Raw genomic sequence first — 13,592 nt, forward strand, 5'->3', positions numbered from 1 at the left:
CGGTTCCAACAGGTATGTTTTATTGGTTTGTTTGTGACATGCTGAAATGCGTGTTCATTGCAAATCTCTGGGGAGCTGCTGTGGCTGAAAAAGTGGCTTGGCTCACACCTCACATCAAACCATAGTTAATGTTTAATGCGAACACGTAGCTTGGTAGCACAGACTGCTTTATTCCTCCCCCATTCCTGGCTGCAGCAGGATGAAAAAGCCACAACTTTGTTTGGTCATGTTGACCAAACCTGGACTTCTGCTTGTTCTGCCCCACCCATACAAACGAACCAGAAGCAATATCCAAGGTTTGTTAACCACTTGTGGTTTGTGTGGGGAAGATGTTCAGGTTCAGATGTTGCAAGCTAAAGCTTGTGGTTTGTTGCTCCCAGTGCAACTTGGCCAGAAGTGGGGAGGGAGTGAAGCAGGTCACACATTTGCATTAAACCATAGTTAAACATTAGCTATGGTTTGGTGTGATATGCGAACACAGCCGGTAAATAAATAGCAATTAAAATCTCCTTCCTTGTCTCCCTTGCAAATACAACTTACCAGCTATTTCTTGCTTCACTTTACCCCTATTCAGGAAAGGGACAAATCTGATATTAGCTTCTAGCTCCTTTTGCTGTTATGTCCCTCTACCAGAGCACATATTTTAATTACTGGCACGTTTCTCCTTAAGCATGTGATGACTCCCTTGGGGCAGCCTGTGGATGCTGCATAGGAATGTTTACCTGGAAGTAATTCAGGAATTATGACTGCTCATATTCACTTTGGTTAGTAAAACAGCTATTCCTGGATTGGTATAGCTTGACCACAGTTGTGCATGCATTGGTAACCTCACGGCTCGATAACTGCAATGGGCTCTACGTGGGACTGCCCTTGGGGAGGCTGCAGCTGGTGCAGAAAGTAGAAGCTAGGTTGCTTGTGGAGGCAAACTACTGTCAACATACAACAGCCTGCTTTAAGGATTCACACTGGTTGTCAATATGCTACTGGACCACGTTCAGGATGTTGGTACTAACGTATAAAGCCCAGGGTCGGATTACTTGTTGCTGTAGTCTTTGGGAAAGTTTCTTCTGCAAGTTCCAAAGATTATGGAACAGGGCTTTCAGCATGACTGCCCCTGTTCTGTGAAATAGCATTCCTGTTGAGATAGGTCCCCACAATCTGCACTTGACGATTTGTTCCGACAGACTTTCTCTGCTAGATAAATGAGTCTTTGCTATGATTGTCTATTTTGTATGGTTTTAGTTTTGTTTTAAATTTTTTTTAAAAAATTGTGCTCAAAAAAAGGGTTTGATTAGGGCTTTACCAAATTTAATCATAATGATCTCTGTTTCTGAGGTTGAGAAATGAGTGCCAAAATGGCACCTTCTTCCTGATGAGGGAGGTGTCAGCAGGCTTGGGAGAAGCAACCTTTAGAACATGAATGCTAATGAGGAAGAAATATCCAAAGCAGCCAAATGAGGACTGAGCATGCTCAGTGACTGTGGAATGCTGGCTGATAGCAGGAACAGGGGGCAGAATGGAATGAAATGGCTGGAATCCTGAATAGGAACATTCCATGCTTCAACCTTTTGTTGCAGCCCCTGCTCTATCAATTTAAATCTGATCTTTTGAATACAAGATTTTGATTTTAATGTGGTATAGAATTCCACCAACCCACTTCATATCCATAATAGTGTCTCTTAAGAAGCATCCATATATCTGAAGCGAAAGCCTTGCATAGCAACGTGTGCCGAAGAGTCCTCTTGGATCATTCAAGTTCTTGTGTCTGAAGCAGATGCCTAGTTCATTTAGGTCCCTACCACTGTGGATGACTAGACCTTGAAGAGCTGTGTTGCATCACTCGAATTAGAGCAGTGACCTTTCTGTGCACTTTGATTGTCAGGACATGAAGTCTCTTTTCTCAGTCTAACGTCTGCACTTGGCACTCTGCCTGCTTGTGCTGCTTCCAGTCAGTTAAGGTGGACTCTGAAATTGCTGAATGCTGAAGAATACGGTTTCTAAAAGGAAACAACCATTGATGTTTTCCATATGTGACTGAAAGAAGGAAGGATACAAATCTCAGATTTTACTAATTCTGTCTGTGGTTTATTAGGCAGACGGTGAGTAACTCCAATCAGAATGTGTTATATATGTTATCCAATGGGCCTTAAATGTTAAGTTTGTCTACGTAATTCTATATGTAGATGGATATAGTAGACTCGTCTTTTATAGAGCTTTCGAAGATTCAGAACGTTGGGATTTTTTTCTTCTGCTGTCACGATGCAAACACATTACAGTGGTACCTTGGTTTACAAACTTAATCTGTTCCGGAAGTCTGTGCTTAAACCAAAGCTGTTCATAAACCAGGGTGCACTTTCCCTAATGAGGCCTCCCGCTGCCCTTCCACCATTTGGATTCTGTTCTTAGACTGAGGTAAAGTTCTCAACCGGGACACTATTTCTGGTTTTGCGGAGTTTGTAAACCGAATCGTTCTTAAACCGGACTGTTCTTAAACCGAGGTACCACTGTACTATTTTTGTATTCCACCGCGTGCCTTTGAAGGGTAGTAGAGCTTTTTACTTGTGTAACCACACAAAAGTCCTATGTAGATGTAAGATTTGTTTCTCCTAGTCACCCTTTGCACTGGGAAGGAACCGCAGTGTGGTGTCTAGTCTGCATCAGTTGTGACCATGGCTTTTACACTTGTTAGGTTTCCACCACTACCCATAACCAGAACTAAGGCATTTGATTTGAGTTGGCCATGGTTTACAGTGGTGGGAATGGGGGTGGTGCTGTGATCTAAACCACCAAGCCTAGGGCTTGCCGATCGGAAGGTCGGCAGTTCGAATCCCTGCAAGGGGGTGAGCTCCCGTTGCTCGGTCCCTGCTCCTGCCAACCTAGCAGTTCGAAAGCGCGTCAAAGTGCAAGTAGATAAATAGGTACGAGATCTACGAGATCAAAAGTTCATCGAGGACTGGGGAAAATTAGTTGAATACTGGGAATGTATAAGTGATAATGAAATAACGCTAGTGGCATTTAGAGAAGCTCTGTAACAGCATAAGAAATATTATAAAAAGGCAAAATAGAAGTGGGGGGTAGGTATAAAGGCAATAGCAAAATTTGGAAATGTGTAACTGAAGAAGTTAGAATTTGGATGATTGGCAGAGAAGCCGAAGGAAGTCAAAAACGGAAAATTTAATAGAAATTGTAATGTGGTATGAATGTATGGAAAATTAATAAAATATAATTTGGGGGGGGAGATAAATAGGTACCACTCTGGCGGGAAGGTAAACAGCGTTTCCGTGTGCTGCTCTGGTTTCTCCAGAAGCGGCTTAGTCATGCTAGCCACATGACAGGGAAAAACTGTCTGCAGACAAACGTTGGCTCCCTCGGCCAGTAAAGCGAGATGACCACCGCAACCCCAGAATCATTCGCGACTGGACTTAACTGTCAGGGGTCCTTTACCTTTTTACAGTGTAAACCAATGTAAACAGCGACACTGATATAGATATAAAGCGACATCATGACTGAAGCAAACCATGGAAGGGAGGGGTAAATTTCTGCAGAAAAGAGGGGGGGGACACACGAATGCGTAACCTGCTTCTGTTTCTTCACCTTGGTAAGGCAACTAGGGATATTGTATTTGTACCAGGTTACAGACAGAATGTTGAATCCATTGATTTATTGCAAACACCACATATAATACTGGAAAGAAGCAGAACTTCCATGCTATCTTTAGACTTCAGAATGATCCTCCCGGAAAATACACACCTGTCAAGATCCAAACCAACATTGAAAGTTTTCCAAGCCGCCTTGGAAGACATGACACTAGTTACTTCTCTCGGTTCTTTCCCCCAAATATCCCAGCATGATACAATGTTTGCTGCCCAAATAAGAAGAAGAAGAAGAAGAAGAGTTTGGATTTGATATCCCGCCTTTCACTCCCTTTAAGGAGTCTCAAAGCGGCTAACATTCTCCTTTCCCTTCCTCCCCCACAACAAACACTCTGTGAGGTGAGTGGGGCTGAGAGACCTCAAAGAAGTGTGACTGGCCCAAGGTCACCCAGCAGCTGCATGTGGAGGAGCGGAGACGCGAACCCGGTTCCCCAGATTAGGAGACTACCGCTCTTAACCACTACACCACACTGGCTGAATGTAGGCTGAGTTTCAGACAACAGTGCTTTCTTCAGGCCTAGTAGGGGGTATACTTTTACAGTATGCCACTGCAAATTGAGTGGAGGTGTTCATCTGTCTACAGAAAAGTAATGCTTCTCTCGCCCCTTCTCATTTTATAGCTCCCCTTTTCAGGGCTGCCAGCCAACTGGAAACTTTCCCACCATGCAGAATGTATGCAAAAAGCCTCCCCTTCAGACAAAGATTTTCTCCCTAGAATCCCTCTGAACCCTTTTCAGCAGCAAGACGTTATTGTTGATATGTTGTGCTTGACATAGGCTCAGCCCTGATTGGGTTCCATCTGGGTTAATAATTACTACCTCTACTACCAGTAGTTGAGAGTGGGGACGTGTCAGCTCCTTTATATCAACTAAGGTTGATCACCAAGGGCTAAGGCATGCATTTCTACAGTGGTACCATGGGTTAAGTACTTAATTCGTTCCAGAGGTCTGTACTTAACCTGAAACTGTTCTTAACCTGAAGCACCACTTTAGCTAATGGGGCCTCCTGCTGCTGCCGTGCTGCCTGAGCACCATTTCTGTTCTCATCCTGAAGCAAAGTTCTTAACCTGAAGCACTATTTCTGGGTTAGCGGAGTCTGTAACCTGAAGCGTATGTAACTCGAGGTACCACTGTATTCCTTCTCTTCCGCTTTTTAATTGTACCTAATCTGGAGTAAATTGACTCAAGAGAAGTCATGCTCTTCTATAAGGCTTTTGGTATTGATTGAAGTTGTTACTAAGGGTTTGTTTTGGTTACCTCTCGTTTGGTTTTGTTACCGCTTCCTTATGTTGTGGCTTTGTAGTGGCAATGCTGTCTTGACTTTGTTTTCTATTTTGTTCACAAGTTGCCTAGAGTTCATTTTACAAATAAAGGCAGCTTATGGATTTTCATGGCCATAAATTATCTCCATTGCCACCCATATTGTCAATTCTAATAATGACACAGCCAGAGAGGAGGAGGAAGCTGAGTTGCTGCAAAGATTTCAAAGAAGCCTTTGTTTTTATGGGGGCAGTGCTTAATGATGTGTTACTAAAAAGGAGTCAGAGGAATAAATATATAGCTTAAACCTGCCCTGGCTGCCATAAAAACAGTTCCTTTGCTTCCCTCACAGTGTCAGATACTGCTGCCTGGTTAAATTATGTACATTAAGCATTTTTGCATACATTGGTGCCTGTTTTACCCAATTCCATTCTTGCTTGCTGCGGAAAGGGACAAGAAGTTCTGCAGGAGTCTCACTTTCCAAGCTCTGGAAGTCCTTTTTTGCTTCTGGGAGGCCACCAGCTTTTGAATATACAAGTGCAGGAGGCTGCTTAAACAGTGCATTGAAGTGCCTTTTCCATGACTGCCCAGTACGATAGTTACAGCATTTATAAACACAGCAGTATATCGGGGGGTGGGGGCTGTTCTGCCAGAAGCTGTAGTCTCAACGCAACAGAGATTACTGATCATACCTGATAGTAAAGGTAAAGGGACCCTGACCATTATGTCCAATCGTGGCCAACTCTGGGGTTGCGGTGCTCATCTCGCTTTATTGGCCAAGGGAGCCAGCGTACAGCTTCCGGGTCATGTGGCCAGCATGACTAAGCCGCTTCTGGCGAACCAGAGCAGTGCACGGAAATGCCGTTTCCGTTCCCGCTGGAGCGGTATCTATTGATCTACTTGCTCTTTGAGGTGCTTTCGAACTGCTAGGTTGGCAGGAGCATCTGATAGTATTGCTTCCTTATTACATTTTCTCCCTGCCTTTTCTTGAAGTGGCTCAGGACAGCCAACACAGACTTGCAGTAATGAATCGCTCAAGGCCACTCAGGGAGGTTCAGGGAGAACCCACTTCCAAAAACTCTGGCCACACCACACTCCGCCTTCTCAATTTGCAGTCCCTGCCTCTCTCATTCAGACTTCCTGCTCTGTACCACTGGAGCTCAAGCCGTTCTGGCCACCCTACTGCTCGGAGATGCCAATTTTCTCCATGGACAACATGAAATGCTGTATCTGGTCATCTGTAGATTCAATCATGTGAGATGGAGCAATGTCACTTCTTTTGTTTTGCGAGCAAGCTGCTTGCTGTCTGTTCTGTAATCCTTTGCAGGGGAAACTTGTCTGGGTTTGGCAGTATAGGTATATAGATTGTTGCTGGGCACTGTGCTCTCCTGCACCATGTCATTCTGCTTCCCTACCCCCCCATCCCCGGGCCCATGCTGACACAGTTCCAAAACTGTTTTCATGCACCTTGTGCCAGCTGGCATACCCTCTGGCACTGAGGCCTTGTTAAAGAGATCAGAGCTGACAGATTCTTGAGCAGCAATCTGATATAGGCCTTTAATTTGTGTGTGTGCTCATGCTTGCATGCTTGTAACAAACAGAGGCTTGTTAAGAGCTTTGCAGAGACTTCAAATGGTGCATTTGTTCTGCGCACTCTCCTGGCTCTCGCCGGTGTGCCACAGGGACCTTTGCTTCTGCATGCCACTCTGCCATTGTTTGGGCACTCCAACCCTGCATGCTGCGGAAAGGGACAAAGGGACATGCGGGAGCCCTTGCATTCAGATACTAGCAGGTGGTGTCAGTGCCGCTCTTTGTAAACCAGACGCAACATTCAGCACTAGAAAAATTAGGGTGATGATAAAATTTGCCACCTCCTGGACTGCTGCTGAGAGGAAAGTTGCAAAGAGACACAGTTTGTTCCCGTGAGCACCCTGTGTCTTGTATAGTATTTAGTGCAGTTCAGCTTCACATAATTTCTTTGATAGCTTTGGTCCAAAGACTTTGCAATTATGTTGTTGCTCACACACCAATGCTGCCTTCTGGCTCCTATTTTTATTTTTTACAAAGACTCATCCCTGTGAGACTGAACTCAGAGTTAAATTATTGTCAGTGGGACATACGCTCTCAAAGCTGAAGAGAATGATGAGATGGTAGAGTTTATTATAGAACTGGTTTAGACCATTTTCTGTGAAAAATTTGTGTATTATTGTCGTTATAGTTGAAGATTTATTCTCTGTTGGTCAAGTACAAGACCCTTATTTTTAGTGGGTTTTTTAAGGTGAGATAAATGCCATGCACAGCAGCTATATTTTAATTTCTAAAAGAATAAATGCTTGGGCTTATATTTATCTAGAACAGGGGTAGTCAACCTTTTTATACCTACCGCCCACTAATGCATCTTTCTAGATGGTAAAATTTCCTTACCACCCACCAGTGCTCGATGGAAGGAGGATTTAGCTTGTGCAGTAGAACCCCCTACCGCCCACTTACAATCCTGAAATGCCCACTAGTGGGCAGTAGGGACCAGGTTGACAACCCCTGATCTAGAACATCTGCCCCCTGATCTAGAACATCTGCCCCCTGATCCCAAGCAGTGATGGGGTGTCTCGCTGCATTTGTTCATTGTGGAGGGAAAGTTCCATTACACATCATCGAGACACCGATATCTCTTAACTAAACAAATGAGGTAGATGGTAATAAGAGTCCCTCTCCTTAAAAAATAAAACAAAATTAGCTTAGCAAGTAAGTCTACAGAATTGACTTGCCTATACAATGTTTAGATGCTTGCCTGTCTACCCACACTGTTGTTGTTGTTGTTGTTGTTGTTGTTGTTGTTGTTGTTTCTTCTATATCGTCCTTCATCTTAGGATCGCAGGGTGGTTACAATATAAAAACAAAAAAATACATAACATGGTAGCAAACCAAAACACCACCACACACTGTTTTATCACTTATTTATTAAATTTCTATGTAACACTAGTCATTTATGTATGTAGATGGCTTGAAAAACACCTCTCTTCCCTTAGGAAAAGCTTCCCAACCTGGTTGCTGGGAGTGTTTCTGGTTGCTGGGAGGGTTCCTCTTTCTAATCTGTTTACAACTCTGTTTAAAATGGTTATACTGCACCCTGCCACGTTAGGGTGGGAAACATGATGTGAGAGCAAAAGGATTTATTCTTGATAAGGGCTGGTCTCCAGAACAGCACTATGTTGTTTGTTTGAAGTCACTTTTCTGCCTGTAGCCACTTGAAATATTATGTTCCTGTGTTCCTGAGCCCACCCTATTAGGTTTCCTTTCATCTCACCTAGCATTTTGTGTGCTTTATATCCTTGTGAATTGGGATATTAAATTTGGCACCATAATCACTGGGCGGTTTTAAGAAGTATGGACCTAAATTTATTATTTGTATTCCTATTCTTTTTCCTTGTGTCTAATATTTTCCAACAGAGACCCTTTCCTACCAATACATACTTTAATAATTTCAGGGGGAAATTAATCTAGTAATAAGGGTTTATCTTGGGTTTCCCCCCAAGACCCATTTACCTGTGCCCAGGTGGGATTAATAAAATCCTGCTTTTTCAGAATGAAAAATCTATGTAAACTTGGCACTTCTCCTTCAATGCTGAATATTGCAAAGTGCTGAGTGAGTGATGAAATTCCATAGGTTCTTTTTTCTCTACTCATAGTGGCAGACTTGGGAAGTGAATATTTGCATGTTGGTAACATGAATGAGAGAGTATTCTAAAGATGCAATAATTAAATATCAGCTTGGGAAATCCAATTCTTCTCTGGGACAAGGGTCTTTTAATTTGTTTTCTTGCCTGACTCATCACATAGCCCTGTAAATGTAATACCAGATCAAGAGCCAATAACTGACCTGCTGAATCTTGCAGATTCGTGGTAGAGATGAGCTATGAGCCAAGGACACTTTACTTTTCATATCCTAAGTTATGATGGCTATATACCCAAAATGAGGCTTTTGAGACACATGAAGGGAATATCATCACCAGAAATAAGAAGGGAATAAAAGAAACTTCAGGAAGGAGAACCTTAACAGGGATGAGGACCCAAAACAGCTAAGTCTGAACTGAGAATGCTCAGTGGTCACAGAATGTCATGGGAGAGGGAGAGAGGAAAAGAGGGAGAAATGGAATTAAATCCCCTGAAAAGGGTATGCTAGGCTGGCTGGAACCCTGAACTGGTGTGCCTGCACATGCAACATTTTGTTACAGGCAGGAATGGGGAGTCTGTGGTCCTCCAGTTGTTGTTGGACAATAACCCCCATCATTGACCTATTGACCATGCCGAATAGGGCTGATGGGAGTTGGATTTCAATAGCATCTTGAAGGCCACAAGGTTCCCATCCCACTTGTTAGCGAGTATATCAGAAGAAAATGATGTGATTCTAATCCGCAAGCACACTGTCCAACTGCCCTCTTCCCAAAGCCCATTAGTTCGCCTGCCCTTAACATGTGATTTCTTTCTTAATTGCAGGTTGCCAGTCGACGGTGACTATCATGTGACGGGCAAGTCAGCCAGCTGAGGCAACTCTTCAGTTTGTGGAATGCTTTCCCTACCCCTGATGCCTGACATTTGCATCTGAAGCCAAGGAATTCAGAACTGCACATGAGCCACCTCCTTTCTAGGACTCTTCTGAGCAAGTGGAGAAGTGAAGGAAGAGGGCAGCAGCACTCAGAGGAGCAATGGGACTTGAAGGCCATGGTCACTTGAGATAAATGGCAGATCACTGGGCATCTAGTCTTGTAGCTGCTTGCTTAAGCTTTATCCCTCTCTGCAGCCCACATTTCTTCTCCGTGAGCTGCCACTGGCTCTTCCGGTGGTGGCGTTGGAGACACCGAAGGCAGCTTGGTTGGTGCCAAGCTTGAGGAAGGGATAAGCCACGCACCTCACCATGATTCATCTGTGGAAAGTAGTGAGGCATGTGCGACAGCTGGAGCTCCACAGATTGATCCTGCTGCTCATTGCTTTCAGCCTGATTTCCATGTGCTTCCTGGCTTACTACGTTACCAACAGCCCCAAAATAAAGGAACCGCCTCCGTTGCCCTTCAGCGATTGTAGCAACCAGCACAGGGTTCTTATTCAACCCCAGGCAAGCTGGAGGCTTATGAAATCAGTGGACAACTCACGCACAGACCCTGTGGTGCTCGTCTTTGTGGAAAGCATCTATTCCCAACTGGGTCAGGAGATTGTGGCTATCTTGGAATCTAGCCGGTTTAAATACAGGACAGAGATTGCCCCTGGAAAGGGAGACATGCCCACTCTGACAGACAAAGACCATGGCCGCTATGCTCTTATTATCTATGAGAATATCCTTAAATATGTGAACCTGGATACCTGGAACAGGGACCTCTTGGACAAATACTGTGTGGAATATGGAGTGGGGATCATTGGCTTCTTCAAAGCAAATGAGAACAGCTTGCTCAGTGCTCAACTCAAGGGCTTTCCCCTTTTCCTACATTCCAATCTAGGGTTGCGAGACTATCACATCAATCCCAGTGCCCCGCTCCTGTACGTAACTCAGGCTAATGAAGTGGAGCAAGGCCCCCTGCCTGGTGATGACTGGACAGTGTTCCAGTCAAATCACACCACCTACGAACCTGTGTTGATGGCCAGCACCAAATCTTCAGAGTCAATCCCGCATCTGACCACCCACAGAGCTCTGCATGCTACCGTGGTACAGGACCTTGGTCTGCATGACGGCATCCAGCGGGTCCTTTTTGGTAACAACCTCAACTTCTGGCTTCACAAGCTGATCTTTGTTGACGCTATTGCTTACCTGACTGGCAAGCGTCTGTGTCTGACCCTTGATCGCTACATCCTTGTGGACATCGATGATATCTTTGTGGGCAAAGAGGGCACACGCATGAAGGTGTCGGATGTAGAGGTAAAGTTGGGCATTTTCTGCATTTTCATGCCGATGGCAGCCAGTGGTCTGGATTAGGGGCGGGGAAACACATACTGTCCTGAAATATAAATAGGGGTTAAGATCTACTAGCCGTTACAGTGTGGAAAAAGGCCAAGCAACTTCCTTTTGTGGTAACCATCGTGGCTTGAGCTCCACATTTGGTTGGGTCCTAAGAGATGGCAAGAATGTAAACCTTGTTTTTTTCTGCATGCGCTCTCTCTCTCTCTCTCTCTCTCTCACACACACACACACACACACACACACACACCAAAGACTTAAGCCACTGCTTCATGCCTGGGCTTCAGACCTTCTGAAATCTATAGCAGACTTGCTAGGGGCTAAGTTTCATTGAACCCAGTAGGACTTAATTCCATGTACAGAATTGGGCTATGAGAAGCTCTTCTATTTATCAGTATGATGGGTGGTGACAGAAACGGAGGCTCAGTTTGAGCCTCTTCCAGCATAATATGAGGGCTGATGCCAGAGATGCTGCACCACATGGCTTCTGCTTTATATCTGCTTGCACAACAACTCTCAACTTGAGGGTCCTGTAAAACAGTTACTGCCAGCTCTCTTCAGTATAGTTGGTGGAATGGTATGGAAGTGTCCGGTTTGCAGGTGTGAGTGTAGTTGTACTGACAACTTTCCTTGAAAAAGCATTTATAAAGTATTAGGAATCCTGGTCTGCAGCTTTTGTGTTCCCCTTTGTCTCAATTGGCCCTGATGACCTTATGCTAGGACCTCTTCTTCATGATGTCATTTTTCCAAAACAGAGACTGTGGCCTGGTTTGCACATCACATTAAGCTGTAGTTAAAAACAAACTATGGTTTTATGTAAGTGTGAAGCATTCTGCAGAGAAGTTCTTGCTGTGCTCCTCTCCCACTCCTGCTGCCATGCCATTGCGGGGGGGGGGGGGGGGACAAGCTAAAGTCTGGCATATTGTGATCTTCAACAAGCAGTAACAAGGGTTTGTGCTTTGCTTACCACTCATGATTTGCTCAGGGGTAACAAACAGCCAACCCAGATTCACATGACACACCAAACTCTGCCTTGCTTCCCAGCAGCGTAGTAGAGTGAGAATTTTGAGCAGCGTTCAGTAGCAGACTGTGTGTTCATATTAAATCATTGCTTGTGATTAACTATGGTTTAATTTGATATGCAACAAGGCCAACCCCATATACAAGGGCAACACATATTTGATTGCCAGATCTCAGACATATACATGCACTCCCTTGAGCATTTAGAAGATTTGGCTGAGGGCAGGGGTCAGTTTCTGTTCACCCCAGGTGCTAGGGAAGGTGGAAGCAGTGAGAAGACTTAACATAGCTTCTGCCAAAGGGATTGGTGGAGACTACAGATAATGGCTGGATACTAACCTAATCTAAATCTCTGTATAGGGAAAAATGATTGTGTGAAGCAGGCCTAAGAGGAACACTGTAAGAAAGGCAGAAATTCATAATAACTTGTCCCTTTGTGAGAATGGTCAGGGCATGGCTCTATAACCATACTTAAGACTCTGAAAATCCTATCTATAATCCTGTGTTTATCAGTAGAACTTAAACCCAAATCACCAGGGCAATCCTTCCCAAAGCCGAGAAAGCAACACCCCTGTTTATTTCTGGAAATTGCTCACCCTCCTTGCATTACTCATTTTATTTATTTTGTGCTGTATTTATATGGCTTCCATTCTGCAAACTAGCTGAGATTGGATTCCCAGCCAGTGACCAGACCCACAGATGGAATTATATCAGACATCTTTGGCACTCTATTTGCCCCAGAAGGAAGATAGAAGGTTTCTCAAGTGACTGCAAAAAACAAACAGACACAACCTCAGACCAGATCATTCTAAAATATATTTTGTTTGGAGGTTTAGTAGAGTGAAATGGAGCAATAATCTGAGATCAGTGAAACAGAATTTCAGGCAAAGCAGATAAAGCTCAGATTTATCCATTTAAAAGAGGCTCTGTGGGTGCAGAGCTGGAAAGGTTAATGAGTTTTCATTTTTAAAAATAAAAAAAGCAAGAAATAATTTCATGGGTTTGTTATTGAGTTCTCAGAGGGAGAAGGAAGTGGAGGGGAATTTCTCAGTGAAAAAATAGCTGGTGTGTTTTCCTGACAAGTTATATAAAAGCGATTCAGGTTAGTCTAACCAAATGCCTAATCAAGTTTAAATATGATAGATCCTGCTGCCTTGCCTCCTAAAAGGATTCAGATTGTGTCTTGGTGATGAAAATTGTTTTGGGAAAAGCATCTTTCTGTAGTGTCACATATTGGCCAGCAGCTTAAAACAGCAGTGCAAACTATGTAAAAAGACTTAGCATGCATGCTTAATTTGCTTGTATGAATTAGTTTTGCAGAATTTTGCAATCTATTTTTAAGGCTTTCTTAGTCAATAATTGGGGAAGGATTATTGTGGCTTAGAAAGCTGCAAGGCGACAGATGTATGGAACATGGGAGGAACTGGGCTTGTGCTGAGTAAGATCCTGCCACTGGAGCTCCTCCTGAGCAGCGCCTAGGAAACCTTCAAGTGGCAAATGGTCATCTCTGCCACAAAGAACCCTGCCTCCCAAATTGAAAGTTGCCTGTCTTTTAAGGGAAAGAAGATGTTTCCAAGATTTGCTGTCACTACCAAATTCTGTTTCTAGAAAATGCATGTTTTACACATCATCTGGAATAATGGATGTGTTAATGCATAGCCAACCAATCATGCACTTTTTCCTTAAAAGCCCCAAACTTATTTGTCTTTTAATTGG

The 13,592-nt window shown here is 43.9% G+C and overlaps 1 protein-coding gene across 1 annotated transcript in view; it reads left to right on the forward strand.

Moving 5' to 3' along the window:
- NDST2 (N-deacetylase and N-sulfotransferase 2) overlaps window positions 1–13,592 on the forward strand; it is a 72,162-nt gene that overhangs the window by 35,750 nt on the left and 22,820 nt on the right. The window contains 1 exon segment of the mRNA XM_081006503.1: window positions 9,407–10,817. Within this exon segment, the coding sequence (XP_080862629.1) occupies window positions 9,825–10,817 (993 nt within the window). The 5' untranslated portion in view covers window positions 9,407–9,824.

This window comes from Podarcis pityusensis, assembly GCF_964106645.2.
Source record: "Podarcis pityusensis genome assembly, chromosome: 5".
NCBI lineage: Eukaryota > Metazoa > Chordata > Lepidosauria > Squamata > Lacertidae > Podarcis > Podarcis pityusensis.